General features: G+C 34.4%; 1 protein-coding gene across 3 annotated transcripts in view; it reads left to right on the plus strand.

Annotated features, from left to right (window-relative positions):
- Positions 1-20,303, plus strand: part of EPHA3 (EPH receptor A3) — a 364,171-nt gene that overhangs the window by 319,937 nt on the left and 23,931 nt on the right. For all 3 annotated transcript variants that reach the window (XM_029214327.1, XM_029214330.1, XM_029214328.1), the window contains exons 13-14: positions 1,682-1,891; positions 19,062-19,211. In XM_029214327.1, the coding sequence (XP_029070160.1) occupies positions 1,682-1,891; positions 19,062-19,211 (360 nt within the window). The remainder of the gene's footprint in view (positions 1-1,681; positions 1,892-19,061; positions 19,212-20,303) is intronic.

Here is a 20,303-nt window from a genome sequence, read left to right on the forward strand (position 1 = left end):
GTAACATCCAAATGTCAATGGTTTATGTTTTTAAAACAAATTTGTGCAATTTTCTTCATCCTTTTCATTCAGACAAGATTCACATTGGTTAAAACAAAAATTTAAAGATTCTAAAGTAAGACATAAATAACATTGATATAAGACAGAAATATTCATTTCCTTATTTAAAGCAACCTCCATCTACTGTAAGATAGAAGACCTTCTATCTCTCACATAGTACTGTCCACTCACAAACTAAGCATGTGCTATAATGCCTAAGTATTCTCAATCCAGAGATATCATTACTTATATATCATAATATATACATACATATGTACATATATAACATATATTTACATATAAATTTCAGTTGTTTACATTTAGAAAATTTATGTTTTACTAATATCAACAAATGTTACATTCAAAGAAGTTCAGTAGATTTACAGAGTACAAGACACTGTCAAAAAAAAAGACACTGTCAATCACCAGTCACTATAAACAAGGGATAAAAAAAACAAACACAGACCCTATCCTCAAGGTGCTTTCAGCATTATATAGATAGGGATAGATAGATAGGTAGATAGATAGATAGATGGATAGATAGATAAGATATATAGTATAATTCATAATCATGGAGGAAAATACTAATTTTTCTATGAATAAGAAATGATATTCTTTATTTTAATATTCATGAGCTGAATAAAGGTTTCAGTAACAATTATTTTCACAAACATATTTCAAAAATAAACATTTTGCAAGTCAGGTAATTCAAAATATTATAATAAATATTCTTTTAAAATTATAATAAATTTTCCTCTAAAATTATTGTTTAGATATTGCTAGACATTAAATTTTATTTTTTTATATATCTATATATGTATGCATGCATCTATCATCTATCTATCTATCATATAAACTGTATATTTCTATTTTAATCTGAGTAGATTGGAAACTTTTCTAAATCCAGGACCATTTGAATTTATCTCCTATTATTTTCAGTTTTATGACCTATAGCTCAGGGTTGGGTAGAACAACAAATATTCAGTAAATATTTTTGACTAATTTTGAACTAATTATCTATTATGATAATTAAAGATTTAAAATCTACCATATTTGAAGCAATTAATAAAATATAGGAAAACAAGAAGAAAGAATAAGCATTCAAATCAAACCAATAAATACAAACCTAAAATAGCCACAGGATCCATTTTATTTTTTTGTTCGTGACCTTAAAGTTTCTGAGAAGGAGTTTGTCTCATCAAACGACCAGCAAAGTTCTAGTTTTGAACCTGAAGTTAAAGAATATTAGGTCGGCTTCCCTGGGGGCGCAATGGTTGGGAGTCCGCCTGCCGATGTTCGTGCCCCGGTCTAGGAGGATCCCGCGTGCCGCGGAGCGGCTGGGCCCGTGAGCCATGGCCGCTGACCCTGCGCGTCCGGAGCCTCTGCTCCGCGACGGAGAGGCCACAGCAGTGAGGGGCCCGCATACCGCAAAAAAAAAAAAAAAAGAATATTAGGCTACTTCTTGCTACAAAGTAATGTAGCTACTATGCTATTTTGTTTTACTCCTGCATCTATTTAGTCCTGGCTGGTGTACTTAAAACTAGAATGTATATACTTTACAATTCAGTATGTGAAATTTTAATCAAGATATAGTTTAGGAAATAGAAACACACCGTAACTGTACATTTGAAATACTTCTCAGAAACACGATGCCCAGTTTACGGTTATCCAGCTGGTAGGGATGCTTCGAGGGATAGCATCTGGCATGAAGTATCTCTCAGACATGGGCTACGTTCACCGAGACCTTGCTGCTCGGAACATCTTGATCAACAGTAATTTGGTGTGTAAGGTTTCTGATTTTGGACTTTCACGTGTTCTAGAAGATGACCCAGAAGCTGCTTACACAACAAGAGTGAGTAACTCATTTTTTTTTCTTTTATCTTTGTTTAGCAACTTGTATTATGTTGACTGACAAATAAATAGAAATCACATCCCAAAATGCTTTGTCAATTATATCTCCCCCCGTATGAAACTTATCCTTTAAAAGTAAAATATTGTTACTTATTCTGGAAAAATAGATGGTCACTGTCCATAAGGTGAGTAATGATATTCTGAAATTCCATATGTTGGTTCAATGATTCTCCCAAAAAAGGCAGCAAGGTTCTAACATGTCTAAAGTCTTATTGACCTATCTTTTTGTCATGGTTGAACCACTGTTAAGAAAAGATTGGATAAATTCTTAGTACCCCCATCCAACTAGGTATAATCTTAAACCATTTTAAAAGTAATGCTTACATGAGTAACACGTTTACATTATAAAAATTTTAAAACAAAGCAATAAAAAGGAGAAAAATCATCCGTAATTATGCCACCCACAGAACATTTGTAATTTTGTGAGTCAGTTCTTCCAGATTTTTTTGTGCATACCTCTATATACAGACATATGCATGAATAAATGATTAAAATTAGATTATCCTGAATGCAAATTGTATACTTCATTTCTCTTCTTAGCAGTATACCTCTTGAATATATTTCACTGTCAATAAATAATATTTGTTTATACTTTTAGCTGTTTAATATATTCTATTTTCTAGTTGTATCATTTTTAAAACCATCCTAATTAGTGGGCAAATTATTATTATATCTATTTTTTCAAGATATTTTACAAATGTGTATATGATACATCTGCATTCATAGTTGTTTGAATCTGATGATTTCCCTATAATATATTCCTAGAAGTAGATTTTCTGTGTTAAAGAGTCTGTGCCTACTTTAAAAGCACATTTCAATACACTCCTAATAAAATTAGATATTATCGTTATTTTTAATATTTACTTACTGTGAGGAATTTTATCTGTTAATTTGCATTCCTTTGATTCAAAATGCATTTGATTATTTCTTCTTATGTTTTTGGCAAATTTCCTTGACATACTATTATTTTAGAGAAATATTTTTATGGAAGAAATTTTTAAAAATAAAAATATGATAATCATGGCTAATGACACTACTCAAAAATAACCAGTTTTAACATTTTAATTTTATCTTTTTTTTTTGGGGGGGGGTCACTCTTTTTTTTTTTTTTTAAACATCTTTATTGGGGTATAATTGCTTTACAATGGTGTGTTAGTTTCTGCTTTATAACAAAGTGAATCAGTTATACATATACATATGTTCCCATATGTCTTCCCTCTTGTGACTCCCTCCCTCCCACTCTCCCTATCCCACCCCTCCAGGCTGTCACAAAGCACCGAGCTAATATCCCTGTGCCCTGCGGCTGCTTCCCCCTAGCTATCTACCTTACTACGTTTGTTAGTGTGTATATGTCCATGACTCTCTCTCGCCCTGTCAAAGCTCACCCTTCCCCCTCCCCCTATCCTCAAGTCTGTTCTCCAGTAGGTCTGCGTCTTTATTCCTGTCTTACCCCTAGGTTCTTTAATTTTATCTTTTCATAATATTTTTCTATGCATTTTCATATAAAAAATATTTTCAGTTCTGCATATAGTGACAAAAAAAGATCATAATATGTATACTGATATAAAAAAATGATTTCCACTTAATAAATCCAGTATTTTCTTTATATATAAATTCAGTATCATTTTGTAATCTGCCCTTTTTAACATGAAATATAAAATATAGAATTTTCTGGATGATGAAATTTTTTTTACAGTATTATTAAATAATGTATAGTACTCCATTTTACTCATGTACATTATTTAGCCAATGTACTATTAATTGGGTAGAATTCTAATGTTTTGCTATTATTAGCAATACTTTGATGTACATCTTGATATATAATTCATGCCTTTCTATCATTACCTCTTCAGGATAAATTTCTAGAAAATTGGTGAGTCAAAATATGGAAAAATATGTGAAGATTTTGGTACATGAATTGCTTAATTGTTTTACATATAGTTTGTTATCACTTTTCATTTTTAGTGGCAATATATAAATGAGGCCATTTCATTATACTCTCACTAGCCAAGAGAATGAGCAGTTTTTAAAAAAGACAGTCAGCTTCTGCTTTCTTCTTGTTTAATTCTAAGAGTTTATTCCTGATTAAACAAACAAACAAAGAAGCAAACAAAAATTCTCATTCTTTTCAGAAGTCATCAACCTCAGTAACTCTATTAACAGCCACTAAGGTTGTCACATGGCAACTATATCTCACTCTGAGAAAGAGCTCAATATGCAAGACTGAGTTTCATGTACAAGTAAAGCCACAGTGATAGAAACACAGAAAGAAGCTCTGTGTCTCAGATATATCCCTAGCCGTGTTGATTTAGAAGTTGGAACTCTCGTAATGGCTTTTACCCTTGTTTGCATTTCCCGTTTTCAGGTGTACTCTCTAGCAGATTACCTTTGTTCATGAATCTAAGTATTTTTAGAAACTGTGTTCTGCATAAAAATGTTGCTGTTCTGGGCTTCCCTGGTGGCGCAGTGGTTGAGAGTCCGCCTGCCGATGCAGGGGACACAGGTTCGTGCCCTGGTCCGGTGTTGCTCCGCAACTGGAGAGGCCACAACAGTGAGAGGCCCACGTACCGCAAAAAAACCCAAAAAAACAAAAAAACAGCAAAAAATGTTGCTGTTCTTAGGAACACAGTTCATTAGATTAAGAGCAAGAGAAATTTAAGAAAATTGTATACCTTGCAGCTAGTTAAGTTTAGAACAGTGGCTATTCCTACACAGCTCTGAAAACTTGATAAAATTACAAAACATGGGTATCTTGATAGTGCTTTTTGTGCTCCTTCTCTGATCACCAGAAAAATTAGTCAGCCACCATTCTGTAGCAAAGCATTTTTATGACTAAATTATTACTCCAGGGGACAACATACACAACAGATGATAATATATAATATTTGTTGTCTGGAAGAGAATGCTTTTTATTCTACTCACTGCTACTCTGCATTCTAAAGATATTCTTCATAACCCTCTGCTACTATTTGAGCTATTAACACACTCCATGAAAAGTATTCTTGCTAGCATTATCCCTGTTACAAAAATCACCTTATTCAAGAAATATTTCCAGTTCTAATAGAAAGTATTTGGGGAAAAAGGCCTTTATCTGAGATATTCTATTTTTCGGTAATTCATTCAGGTTCTAATCTCTCTTTTCTTTAAATGAGCACATCCTTGTTCTCAATACTAGTCTTAATTTCTAGCGTTGGGGAGAAAGAATTTTCCTCTACCCTTCAAAGCTTCTTTTAGCTGGTCTAATAATCAAATCAACATGAGACATTAACAGGAGAAAAGCAAATTTAATTTCGTATGCATGGAATCTCACATATACGAGAGGGTCAAAGACAGAAAGGTAAAATGAGGTATATATGCCATCTTGAGCTAAGGAGTGGCAAAGAAGGCCTGAGGTTTCAAAGAGGAGGAAAGTAATTCACAAGTTGATAAGAAGAGTAGATGTTGGGTAATTAGATGTTTGCCCTGACATACAGATGGGCCACTCAGATGAAATTCATCTCTGGTAATCTCATTCTGGGAAAGGACCCTCCCTCGACGATTTAAATTCTTCTAGGTAGTTAAGGGAGAGGCAGAAGCTTCTCTTGAAAGAGCAGGGTCCTGATTGCCTTTGGCTCAAAAACATTCATATGCCAAAGTGGCACGTTTTGTGGAGGTTACTTCTGAACTCTTGCACTAGGATACTCCAGGAAACAATTTCTCTTGGAGAAAGTTGAAAGATTCATTCGAATCTACATCATCTGCTCTCTGGAGACTGTATACGGTTAACTTTCGGAGCTTCATTTATACTGATTTTTACTTTGTCAGGACCAAGGGGTCCACAAGATTATTTCAACCTTAGTAGAATGATGTTGATGTGTCAAAATTCCTCTTTAGCCTTTGTGAAGCAAAAGTGCAATAGGATCTTTGCATTTATGCTTCATTCCCAGAAGATTCTTAAAAGCCACACTAACCAAACGGGCTCATTCACTACCAATAAATAGCTGATTAGAGTTCTTCAGTGTTCATCCTTGTATTTTCTTGGAACTCCTCAAAATATCTGTGGGAGTCCTGACTTCCCTCTGAGAAGCTGTAATTTGCATCTGCATTTCTAGAATAATTTAGACATCTTTGATTTAATTTCCCATAATAAGCCTTGTTTGGTACAATAATTTTATAATTTACCCTAAAATATGAGGCATGGTCATACAGTAATAGGACCTCTATTTTGTTTTTTAAACAAAGACACTGAAACAATGAAATGAGTGTTGTCATACTAGGCTGTCGTTTTGGGAACGTGTACTTACTGCAGGAACACTGCTATTGTCCAAAATGTTTGGGGAATTCCTCTTTCGAAATTATCTTTAAAACTAGATTGTAAATGATACTATCACTCAAAATTGTTTAGGCATATAGTATTTGGGGAAGCAGACCTGACTAAGATAAAAATCTGTGGTTTCAATAAGCTTATAGTTAATAAATAAGGAAAGTAGCACATTGTTGTAAAGTCTGGGTTGTTTTCTAACCAAAAACAGATTATTCAGCTTAGACATCTGTCTTATTTATTCGAATTAGCATGCTATGATTATGGTTATTTCAGAAAAACAAGTTCACCATTTAAAATAGTGTGCCAAGGCATTCTTTTTGGATGGACACATTCTTGTTAATCTGCTTTACCAGTCACGTTACTTTAATCACACTTAACACATTTCAGAAATAGCATTCAGTGCCTCAATTCATTATACTTTTCCGATTGCTCCTCTGAAAGTTATTGCCTTTAGATAGAGGGTAATTGCACTAAGAAATCATGAGAGACATTTGATTCAATGCCACTGAATGAATGTAGGGTGTCTGCTGTTCTCATTTTTAAAACACCTCTGTGGTTGACAGGCAGGGTAGAAGAGTGAAATAGAAATTATATCCACTAATTCTGTAATTAAAGATTCTTAAACTGGAGGGGACATCTGAGGAGTTGAGAAAACCCTTAGCCTTACAACTTAAAACAATGTATCAGACATTTTCTCCTGCTGCTTTTGATACTGTCTTAAGTGTACTCTGAGTTTTCCTTCCTTATATCCTCAATAGTATGCCTGAAAGGAAAGAGTCAGCTGAGATAATAATATACACTTTTATGTGATTTCCATAAGAATATTGGATAGGAAATTGGAATTTTTTTTCAATACACACTTCTAGTTATTTCTCTTGATTTCTCACTACTGAGTTATACGGAAATTCCAAACACTGACACTTTTTATTATACAATATTATTATGCATCCTGTAACCTTTAGAAAATTCGACTGTACATTCATGACATGATGAGAATGAGAAAGGTGTAAAGTTTTGGTATTACTATGAAAATAGTTCAATCTTGCAGACCCCCTGAAATGCTCTTGAGGACACCAAGAAATGCTTGGATAACACTTTGAGAACCACTGTTATAGATACTTTATGAGGAAAATAACACCTTAAAAACTAAATATTTGAGTAGTTATTAAATGATATAAAATCTGACTTATGATATAGTATTACGTGATAGAACATGTTTTGAAGAAAGGTCTTGAAAGCATACCTGCGGATGCATACCTAAGGTTGCAAACCATCATAAAAGGCCCTGGATTTTACTTGGGATGGATATGATTGGAGCATTTAGCTCTGCAAATTTAAAACATCAGAGAATTTTTGTTGTTGAGAAAAACAAACAAAAAAATGGATTATCTCTCTTTAGTTATACATCATGTGAATTTCAGAGTATAATTATGGCATGTTTCCCATTTCTTTGGACTGAACTACTGATTTGCTCTATTTTATACTATCAGAAGCATGGTATTATTGGTGAGAACTGTTTTCTACTGAATAATTTTTCAATCTTTTTCTTATGAAATTTCACTTTTAATAAGTTAACATTTTTATGTGTGTATGAATACATATATTATGTTTGTATGTTAAAATAGATGGAATCCAAAATTCCAAGATGATAGTGGTCAATTTGCTGTTTTAAACAGGATCAAGTTAAAGAAAATATAGACTTTTACCTAATTTATATGCTGTGTCATGTAAAGTCAATCCTGTTCTCAAGTCCCCAAATTCATTTTAGGGGTATAATTAGCACATAAACTGATCTGGGAAATTTAAGAAAACCAAATGATGTGTTCTTGGTTACATTCTTCATTATTAGTATTTTTCTTTTTATTTCTGTTATGGAGATGCATACTGAGTAATTGCCAAGTGGATTTTTATATTGAATGAAAAAAGTTCTGTCTTGTGTCACATTGCCCTATGGCCAATTAACACCTATTTAATTTTTAGAAGATAAAACCAAATGAAAAGTTATTACAGGCATTATGTGTTAAGTAATAGGAAAAAGAAATCTTATTTTACATAATAACTTACTCTATTTTTTTTCTCTGTGAGTCTGCCAAGTTGATGCCAGAAATATTCTACTACTGCTTTGTCTTATCTAATTTCATTTGCAAGACAAGAAAAAAAAAGGGGCTAAAGCAAGTGATTAAAAGCTAAGTGGCTGAATACTCTGTTTCAGGATAACTCCACTTGAAGAATATGAATATTAGAAAACATGAGCCTTAGTTCTGTAGAATTCTCAAGGACTAAAAACTATGTATACCAAAAACTTGTGTGATATAAAAAGAGAATAATAGTATTTTGATAAGTAGTATATGTCATATGTAATTTACACATGAATGAAAAAAAGCAATAAGCAAATATCTAATCAGTGGCCTTCATATAGTAATGTATTTTAAGCTTGGACACAAAATAAATAATGTCAACATTTTCTAGTCTCTTAGGATCAGTACATAGCTTCTGTCTTATGTAGCTTCACAAAGTAAACTTATATATCCCCAAATCAGAAAACTCTAGAAGATTTTATAATCTCAGTTAATGGTGCCTCAAAGTTTAATGAGGGATCAAATACTTTCTAGCCACCCATTTCAGAGAGATGGATAGCACGAACATTTCAACATGTGAAAATAATGCATCCAGATTTATGTGGAGAAAAATCACAACTATAATTTTGGAATGATACACACGAGTGAGGAGGTTCTATGTAAATATATTACACACAGTCTCTAGCAGGAACAGTTTTCTCTGCAGTGCATCATTCATTCATTCATTCATTCAACAAATATTTGAGTGCCTACAATATACTAGGCACTGTTCTAAGACCTGAGAACCCAGAGGTAAAAACAAAGCCCTGACTCCGTGAGCTTACATTCCAGTGTGGTATTTCACATAATAAACAAACAGGTGAAGATATAGCAAGGCAGAGAAATAAGATGCTGAATGTGGACAGTATGCGGGAGATGCTACTGTAGATAGGACAATCAGAGAGAGTTTCTCTAATAAAATGACATTAGAACAGAGAATTAGTGAGAGTGAAGGAGAAAATAATGTAAATATTGAGGTTAATAGGCCAAATTCATTTGCTTTAACTATTTTTCAATTCAATGGAATAATTTTAATAATTTCTCTTATTCCAACAGGCTCACTTTGCAAGAAGACAAGTTAAGTAGTCAGATTAATGATATAACTCAGACTTAAAAACAAGCAAATAGTGACTGGTCCAGTCTGTAGTGTTGAGCCCTGGAAGCTTAGTAAAAATCACTTACTAAAATTATTTCCAGTTGACTTGTGAATATCCCACATTTCAAATTTGTGATGACACATTGCCTGAAGCTTTTCCCATGTACCCTGAAGCCACTGACCAGCCCCAGCTGCTCCGGCACTGGGAGAGACAGCAGTCATTATTTCCCAAGCCAGTCTTACTACTTGATGCCTGGAATGGCTAATAATTTGATTCGTTCCTGTCCTATGACCCTTTTTCAACTACAGTTTTACATGTCATGGTTCAGGCCCACTCCCATGATTTTTTCCCTTTCATTTGCTAGCCATTGCTCTGGAACTGCCCCCGTATTTCAAGCAATTTTTACCTAACATAGACATACAAGGAAACCATTGCCATGATGTCTAGTCAGAATTGTCTCAGCAGGTATTTATGAGATTCTCAAACTATCATGTTATCTTTCCTAATTTTTCAGTTATCAATATTAATAAAACCAAGCCTACCCAAGTTACGTACTTTTTTGCTTAATTACTAGAATGAATCTAATGCTTCTGTTTCATTATTTTTATTGTAAATGTATAGTTTTCCTGCTATATTGGATAGGTCTTTCTGACTTATTTACTTATCAATATGGCTTTTTTGGAAACTTGTGTTCAGAGTGCTAAAAATTCACTTTCAAATGAATTTCTGTAACCTTTAAAAAATAAAGTAGGAATTCAGTATATGTAAAACACGAGGTTTAACACTTAAAACCTCTTTGAACTTTGAAAAGAGCTGTACCCATATTAGGTTGTATGTTTAGTCTTATCCCTAAATTTTTTCATTGTTTTTGTTTTTGTTGAAGATATACATTATACATCAGATGACCTAATTTTATATTGTATTTTTTGACTCTGAAAGTAACAGAAAAGTTATTTGTATTTTATTTCCTGGATAGCCATAGAGTTACTTAGAATACAAGGTGAAGACTTTTAAGAAATTCTTAAGTGTCTCACGGAATGTTGAAAAATTTCAAAAGTTCAAAGTATTGACTTTTGCTACCTGAGAGATCATCTGTCTCTGATCTCTTGTGGCAGTCGACATCTGCTGGAACAATTCTCTCAATGACTTTTAGATTTGAACTACTGGGAATTAGAACAGATGCTTCCCCTGGGAGTCTTCTTGGATTGCCCTTCACCTTGTTGTCTACTGTTGTCTGCAGTGAACGAAGTTTACTTCCTGATGATAGATCCTAAATCCTTTAGTCAAATGATTTATCTCTATAGTTCCACTTCTAACCTGAGAAGCCAATATTTGCCTCCAGGTTAAACACTCAATTACTCTGAGTTTACTAAGATAAACTCTCCAAAGTCCTTTGTCACTCTAACTATGACCTGACAGAGCTCACAGGCAGGCAATGTGAAATATGGATCAGCAAAGCATTTCCTAAATCAGTAAGGAGAGATTTGTGTATATAATCAGAGAAAAATTGGGGCAGACATAAGATACTAGGGCTCAATGTCCAGAGATTTCAGCAATTACACTCCTTTTCTTTAGAACTCAAGACTTGAAACCCCCTAACCCACAGCGAATGAGCTGACTTCAGTTAAGCACCTGAAAAATTCAGGGCTTTTAGCCAAATGTCTCATTTAAACTGTCTAAATTCATTAAGTTTAGAAAACTGAATTGCAGGATCTTCCAAGAACATGTTTACTTTGTGATTCCTACTCTAACTGCTGTTTCTGGACAAAGTGAACAAGGTTTTGTACTACTTTACTCCTGGATTAGAGTTTAGCAATTACATAATGCCTCTGCCCAGAGAATCCCTAGTATCTTTACTTGTTCCCTTTTATTCTCCTTTAACTTTTCTGTAAGAATTCTATGGAAGTAAATCCAGATATTACAGCCAATAGATATGCAGTTTAGTCCAAAGTTAGGATCATCTTTGGACTAAACAAGAGCCAAAATAATTAACATTAAAAATGTCAGCATCCTTGATATTTCTGTAGGTTTAAGATAGAAAGTTGAAAGAGCAAAGGTTTATAAGTTAGCACAGCTGTTAGAGATAGATGAAACTGAACATAAAATCAAGTTTTATGTTTCCCATGACCCTCAGTTTATGAATGATAAGATATCTGCACAGAGAGGCTAAGAAACTTGGCAAAAAATAGATAATACAGTCAAAGCTAAGCCTAGAAATGACAACTCCTAATTCCTACTAAACTTAAGAATCCAAATGGAACATGTGACCGTAAATCCCCCTGCACCCCCAATTACTGACTGTCATAGATGTGACATCAGCACTGGGAGGAACTGGCTCTGGGTTTGGCATTGCAAATATGGGGAACAAGCATTAGCTTCTGATTCTGTTGAGTTTGAACTGGAGGTCCCTCTGCAATTGAAGTTTTAGAAACACTTCATATGCTGTGAATCTGGGCTTGCTCCAGGCAACTGGAGACGTTTCTCAAATATGTAAATATCTGGGGAGCTTACATACAGACATAGAGACCACCTTAAGTAAATGCTTCATTTAATGATCTGTTAAAATATTGTAAAAAACACATCTTCATAAATTATTTTTAGAGTAAGTATCTGGCGCTTTACTTTTCTGAACACCTAGGAGCATTTTACCAACCAAAACTTCAATTGCCAACTGATTTCAAAGTTTTAGCTCATTAATAACAGTTGTACTAGAATAGCTTTACTATGGCAAGAAGGCAGTATACCAAATGACACCATTTGTGTCATCAAATCCAAATTTTTGGATAGCTCATTGAAGGATATGTTTGGCAGTTTTTTGGAAAGCATTTAAATTTTTAAAATGCCCTCTACACATATAAACTGAAAAAGCAATTTCTGAATGTGAAAAAGAAGAAGAAAATATAAGTCAAGCAATGTTGGCTTAAATTTGTTGGGGTGGGAGGTGGGGAAGGAAGAGGAATTTTTGTGGTCCAATCAGAAGTAGAAGTATAAATAAATTCTGCAATACATTACTTGTAGGAAATTTAATGAGTCAGACTCTTGTATATTCAATTTATTTTATTTTGATAGTCTCAGATCTACAGATGCTCAGCTTGAAGGCAGAGAGAGTTATCGTGAAGTGTGACTAAATTAAAATTTATGGGCCCCAGCTTCTTCTTTCACCCTTATTTCAGAGCCAAATTGAGCCCTCTAGGTCTCTTATCCAATGTCTCACTATGTCAATGATATTTATGTTTTGTAGCCTTAGATAGCATTTTCTCTTGTAGGAAAAGCCTATTTCTTACCAAAAATTTTGGTTATTGATGCTTCCATCTAACAAAGAAATTGATGCTTAATTTAAGTTTTCCTAGCAATAGAAAATGATCCCTGTTTCAAAAAAATTAAAGGGAGAAAGCAAGAGAAAAAGAAGAAAAGAAAAGAAAACAAAAAATAGAGGGAAAAATCTCAAAGAGGTGCTATTATATTTACCAAAACCCACATATCAGAAGATGAGCTCTAATGAACTTGGCCCTTTTTTAGACTAGAACAGGAATGAAAATATCCATGGAAAGTGTGCTAATGGTTAAAAGAAAGAAAGAAAGAAAGAATTCCACTTAGTCTACATAAAATCCAGTTAAATCTTGGACCTCTTTGAATCATTTTCCCTTGCTGATCAGGATTTGTCACAAACAATCTAAAGCAGTAGTTCTCGAACAGGGATGATTTTGCTCCCTAGGGGATATTTGATATTGTCTGGAGATATTTTGGCTGTCACAATTGGAAGGATGCTGATGTAATCTAGTGGGTAGAGGCCAGGGATGCTAGTAAACATACTGCAATACACAGGACAGCCCCTACAGCAAAGAATTAATCTGGTGTAAAATGTCAATAGTGCTACTATATACAGACCTTGTTCTAAAGTTACCCAACATGTATAAAGAATGTGGAAAGAATGAGAGAGTGGGGATCAAATATCTCTCTCAGGTACTTATAATTTCTCCTGTCCACACTGGACTGCAAGTTGCAGGGGATAATGTGGAATACATTGCCATTTGTGAAAAATTATGCAACAGACTAGCCATCTGCCAACAAGTCTCCTAGAATGTTGAACTTCAGGCTAGCAAACATAATGTAACAAACAGTACACCTTTTTATTCTTGTTAAATTTTATTCTCATTTGCTTTTGATATAATACTTGAAAGTTATCGTTCGTTTCCACTCAAAGATTTAAATATTAAATGTGATCACTTTACTTTTGATATTTTGATTGCGTTTATTAAAATGTCATGGGTGTAAACTCATGAATAGGCATTCACCTAGCAGATAAATATGTCACATATTTTCAGCCAGCATGTGAGTATTACTTATGCATAATTATTTTTATGTTTTAACATTTCACTTAGCTTCATCCTACAAAGGAATGGAGTAATATTCATGTGCATAGCTTAAAAATATTTATTAAATTTTTGGTGGTATTCAGGCTCTCATAGCCTTATGATTTCAAATGATAGTTTGGGCACACTTATTTTATTTATGGCAATGTATAGGACAAAAGCTACTACTCGAATTTATTTTACTAGTTTTGAATGTAAAGAATTTGAAACTACAATGTTGAATTTAAAGAGTCTGTGATAATAGGTGCACTCACCCTGCCTCAAACTCTATAATAATATTATGAGCTTGGAATCTCTCCTGTAGTTTGATTTGGAATTAAGCGTGTACTATGAATATGTTGGTTTATTTTTCTCTCATTTGAACCAGAGTGACTGGTTGTTTACTGATCATGGAAAAAGTAAAATAAATTATAAAACTCTTCTTACTCTGATGTATTTTTAGCAATGAATGATAAATTTGAATAATACTTTGTAGTTGGCAATGAGCTTTCCCTTATATCTTCATTTAATAAATTCTTTACATGAATAGTAAAAGTGTGCTAACTATTTGAAGGGAATTGGAATGGAAGAAAGGACAAAACATTTATTGAGTACTCTATTAAAGATTAGACACTTTATTTGTTGCTTTATGTATATTATAAACTATTGCCAATGACAAAAAAAAATCCCTAAATAATAATGAATAATCCTCAGTCATCTTTATTCTCTTCCTCATCCAGTGATGGATGGTGCCATTTACAAGATGGCTGGCTAGGGGCAGTAGGAGAGTCTTGAATATGATTGTCATTTCATTCCCAGAGCAAAACCAATCAGTCTAAAACACCTGGAAGCAGATAATGAAAGTCATCTAATGAGAAAGCTAAATGTTCCAGGGTTAAAATTCTAGGGTTAAAAGCTAGTTACCTAGGGATTCCAATAACAGTATTGAGTAAAGGCAAACAATACTTGTTCATTTACACTTTCTTCTAAATAATGAGTTCAAATTAGCCCCAGTTGTTCATTTAGAATGTGTTGTATGGATATCATATGGGAAAATATAAATTAAGAGTTTTCTTCTTGTAATTAAAATAAATATATTTACTTTTAAGTATATGAACTCACTAAACAGTGACCTAGAACAGAGCCCAGCCACTAAGAAAAAGACTAAAACACTAAAAAGTTGATCAATGGAAATTTCTAGGTAAGGAAACATTTAATTTTGCAAACTGGCTTAGTTGTTGAGCTGGTTGAATGCCACTTATTCATTCATTATGTGTTCAGAATAACATGTTTGGAATAAAATGGGAAAAAAAATCAAAATCTCCCCCTTCCTTATGCTTTCCTATAAGGGCGGCAACTCAAGCTTTGATGCAGAGAGGAGCCAGAGGGAAGCTTAGACTAAAAACTTGAATGAGATGAATGGATGAAGGTAGGTGTGGCACATATATACAATGGAGTATTACTCAGCCATAAAAAGGAACGAAATTGAGTTATTTGTAGTGAGGTGGATGGGCCTAGAGTCTGTCATACAGAGTGAAGTAAGTCAGAAAGAGAAAAACAAATACTGTATGCTAACACATATATATGGAATCTAAGAAAAAAAAAAAAAGATCATGAAGAACCTAGGGGCAAGACGGGAATAAAGACACAGACCTACTAGAGAATGGACTTGAGGATATGGGGAGGGGGAAGGGTAAGCTGTGACAAAGCGAGAGAGTGGCATGGACTCTGCCACTGTGTGTGTTTGAAACAATGTTTTAACAAGATTTACACAGCAAATAGACAGCATTTGATGGGAAAATGGTTCTGGAAATAATTTGCTTGAATCTGTAACCATGTGCTTCATTAGAAAACACACTGCACGGGTCTTAGTCAAGAATTGAAAGAGTGAAGCTCCCGCTAAAGAGATGGGTGTGGCTATGGCATCAGAGGTCCCTCCAATGGCATTTATGTCTGTATACAGAACCACCAGTGAAGAGATTCTTTCCAAGCTCCTTCGACATAGGTGTAGCTATGTTCTTCCTAAAAACAAATTTTAAAAAAACCCTTTTCAGTATTTCACTATTTTTAGACATTTTATTAAAATATGCTCAGGGCTTCCCTGGTAGCGCAGTGGTTGAGAGTCCGCCTGCCGATGCAGGGGACACGGGTTCATACCCCGGCCTGGGAAGATCCCACACCCGCGGCCGGGCCTGTGGGCCATGGCCGCTGAGCCTGCGCGTCCGGAGCCTGTGCTCCGCAACGGGAGGGGCCACAACAGTGAGAGGCCCGCGTACCAAAAAAAAATATGTTCAATGTCAAGGCTGTCCTCTCTGGAAAACAGGGGTAAAGCACTGAAGATGAAACAACTTTAGCATGTACCATTGTAATCCTGGTTGAAGTAAAACACAGAAAATGGGCTTATTGTTCATGGTTGTCATCAATCTATTGGTTTTGTTTTTTTTCCTAATATCTGTATTTTTATTTCAAGGAATCTTGATAAGGTGACACGTATCTGTGCCTTATATTTACTAAATAGATGGAAAATTTTCAATATGGAAAGGACTTTCTTCCTTTCTCTCTCTCTCTCTCTCTCTCTCTCTCTCTCTTTCTTTCTTTCTTTTAGTGCCATTTTTATGCTTTTAGTAATTTGTTTCTGGGCAAAGGAAAGGAAATGGCAAAGTGTCTGTAGCAGAGATAAGACATTCAGCTGAGATTTTAAAGTATCATCTTTTCTTTGCCCCATGAGTACAATTTGTTTGACTTCTGTTAATTCTCAGAGTTCTTTAAAAGGGAAAGAATGTATGCGCAATGATTCCGTTTGGCATCCTGAATAGATTTATAATAGTTAAATGTCACATGTGTAGTTCTGTTTTTATCACAATTATGGGGTAGTATTTGAAATACTGATTCCTTAAAACCCAAATCTGGACTCTGCGGGTACAATTAAGTTAATTTTTTTTTAATATTATTATTATTATTAACATTGAATGTGTTGGTAGAGAAAGGGCAATATTAGGCTAGGAAAAAGACTCCCCAAATTTAAATATGAAAAAGTATCTTTTAAATTTTTGTTGAAAAAATATACAAACTATAAAGAAGAGAATGAATGAGTGAGTGTAAGTGAGAGAGAAAAGAAAGGGGCAACTTCTAAGACCATATGCCCTCTCATCTCCATAGAGTTTTCTATTCTGTTTTTCTGGTTCTGGACAATCTTTACTCCAGTGCACGTTGAGCTCTGTAGTGTTTCCCACCAACTCCCAAAACCCTCTTGGTCTAGCTCCCATCTCTCCAACCTGATTTTACTGCACTGGTATAAATCATGGATGACCCTTAGGTTGCTATCTTCTCAAGAAGGCTGTGCTCAGTCCTCCTTTTTGTGCCCACTTCTCTACAGTTTCGTGCATCCTTCAAAACCCAGTGTAAGCCCTTTAAAGATCTCCTGGCAGTACTCTTTCTGAAGAGCTCACTTGTGTGAAAACATCGAAGAAAAGTGTCAAGTTTACTAAGATAGTTCTAATCACACATACCACTCTCCTCTACGGGATAACACTTGCTCAATGTACCCGTGATTAAATCCCAATTCGACCTTTTCCCATCCTCTCCTACTGCATGCCTCCACACTCTCTGTAGTATCATCACACTGGAAACCGTTTTTCCAGAACATATATTTTCCTCCTCTGTGCTTTGATTTATGCTATTTCCCTCAGAGTATGGGAGTATTAAGCTGATGTTTCTTGAGGCTTTACTGTGTGCCAGGAACTACGCTAGAGATTTTACTGAAATGTGTCATTTAGCCTCACAACAGTGCTATGAACCAGCACTGTTACTTTCCCAAATAACAGATGTGGAAATTCAGGCATAATAAGGTTTAATAATTTACCTCCCAAATTGCCAATCCATTTCTCTAAAGCAATATATTGTCACCCTTGAACATTACTTAAGAACCAGTGAAGTGCTATGAGGTACAATGTCAATAGAACACATTTTGATGAATATGGCATAAAATTTTGATGATGTGAATTCTTTGGAACATCCCTCCCTTTTTTTGTTGTATCAAAATTGACGTACCTTATGAGGCTCAATTCATATGTGACCTCCTCAGTTTCTCTAGTGAGAATCTCGGCTCCATGCTCTGCGGCACAGCAGTCTCCACTACTATCTTCCTACTCAATGTAGGCAGGGTCTGCAATTCTAAAAAGCCCCAGCATTACCTGGAGCTTGTTAGAAATGCAGACCCTGCCTACATTCTGGAACTACTGAATCAGAATTTCCATTTTAATCAGAGTGAGCCCAAGATGATTCATATGCATTGTACAGTTGGAGAAGCAAAGTGTTAAATACTTATTTCTTTCTGCGTTTAGTTATTTCCAGCAACTAATTATCATTCCTATTTGCTTGATATTTCTCAAACAGAAGGACCAGTGTGTTATTTATATGTGTCTCACCCAAAGTGACTAGCATAATACTTCCCATACGGTTGCTACTCAGCACATATTTATTAAATGTATTTATTAAATTGAGAACAAATTCTATGGGAGTTATACTTTTATATCTCCCATAACTCATAGAAGCAATATTCTCGTCTAGACTATATGTTTTCAGAATGTAATTATTATATCTTTCTAGCTCATATGGTGCTTACCTAGTACATGGAGGGTACTTCAGTGGTTAATGATGGAGTGAGGCACTGAGTAAATTAATTAAGATGATTGATTAATGTATGTGAAGAGAGGTTTTTTAGATGTATAATTTTATTTTGAATTTATTTAAGTAACAAATACCTTTAAGAACTTAGGAGTATCAAGGAGTGGTGTAAGTTCCTTACAAATATTAACTTAATTCACATTCTGCTCTAAGGTTGTTTGTTCATGCATAAATGTATGTTAAATCAATAAAGGTTGATTTGAGATACCTCATTCAATTCTAATATATAGCATATCTATTTCAAGTTGTTTTGCTACAGATGTCTGATAAATGTGCCATAATTGACATAAAATGTGAACATTTTAGCAATTTTCAAATGTTTTTTCCTTTCATCATTTCAAAATCTTCCCAAATTGATTGAGAAAATATTGCAGTAAATAGTATGCCACTCACTCCTTGGTATTAAAATAGAAGAATATCAAGATATATCAGAAGAAACCCACATTCCATTTCAGAAAAGAAATACCCTGATAAATTCAGTCAGATTTCAGATGGTAATGTATATTATATGTTTTAGTCATTGATCATGTATGTATATATGATTTTATATTGCAAGGGAGGGAAGATCCCAATCCGGTGGACATCACCAGAAGCTATAGCCTACCGTAAATTCACATCAGCCAGTGACGTATGGAGTTATGGGATTGTTCTCTGGGAGGTGATGTCCTATGGAGAAAGACCATACTGGGAGATGTCCAATCAGGATGTAAGTATTTGTAGTCTATGAGTTATGGGTTCGGATTAAGAGATCAAGCTGTGCAAGGAAGTGGAGCATAATGAAACCAGGTGGCTCCCTGTTTGTGACATTGAAACAGAATACTTAGAAGAAATGAAATTGCTTCCAAATATTGTAAAGATATCAAATGAGTTGCTCTGAAGGATTTACATTTTTCCCTCAAGCCCGGGTTTAGAAATGAGACAAAGTGAAGACATTTGTAATAAAATTTTATAAAATAAGTGACTGACAAGATAGCCAATAGATATCAGGGAATGTTTGAAGTATTTTTACTACAAAATTGTTTCAATGTAACATTAGTAAGATACACATGTCTGCCATCCTTTGTAGACTTAATTAATGCATCTGGGCCAACGTTTTGTTTACTTAAATATAGTATTTCCCAAAGTCAGACAAAACAACCAATCACTAGCATGTTGTTTCTCATAGTGTATTAAACTTGCACATGAATTTAGTTATACAAATTGAAGTCTCTGGATAGAGAAAATAAGCTTTAACTTTCTATTACAACTCAAAAGGATTTCTGTTTTTATAAGTCATGTTTTGCTAATGCTTAGTGAAAGGATGCTATTGGCATGTGAGATCAGCACTTGGAGATGTTTTTTTATGCTTAGCCAGAAGCTGTGAGCATGATCTCAAAGACACATAAGAAGGAAAGCTGAGATGCTTTTAGTCATTTCCTACTCACCACATATAAAATTGCTTTTAATGTATTTGGATATAAAAACCTTTCTGAACTTCTTCAAACAAGCCATGTTTTATAATGGTACTGGGAAAATCAGACTCTCTTTACCACATCTCTATTTTCCAAATTCTTTCTGTATCAGAGGATCTCAAAATGTGGTCTCTGGACCAGCAGCTTTATCATGGCCTGGGAATTTGTAGGAATGCAAATTATCGGGCCTTTCCCCAGAGCTATGGAATCAGCGGTTAGTTATCTGCATATTCATAAGTCCTCCAGATGATTCTGATACACAGTAGAGTTTGAAAATCATGACTTTACATGATTTAAAAGTGTGAATGGACTAATAGTCAGTTAGCTGTGCAGCACATGGGCTTTTA

Source organism: Monodon monoceros, unplaced genomic scaffold (assembly GCF_005190385.1).
Source record: "Monodon monoceros isolate NGI ecotype Baffin Bay Population unplaced genomic scaffold, NGI_Narwhal_1 Super_Scaffold_11, whole genome shotgun sequence".
Lineage (NCBI taxonomy): Eukaryota > Metazoa > Chordata > Mammalia > Artiodactyla > Monodontidae > Monodon > Monodon monoceros.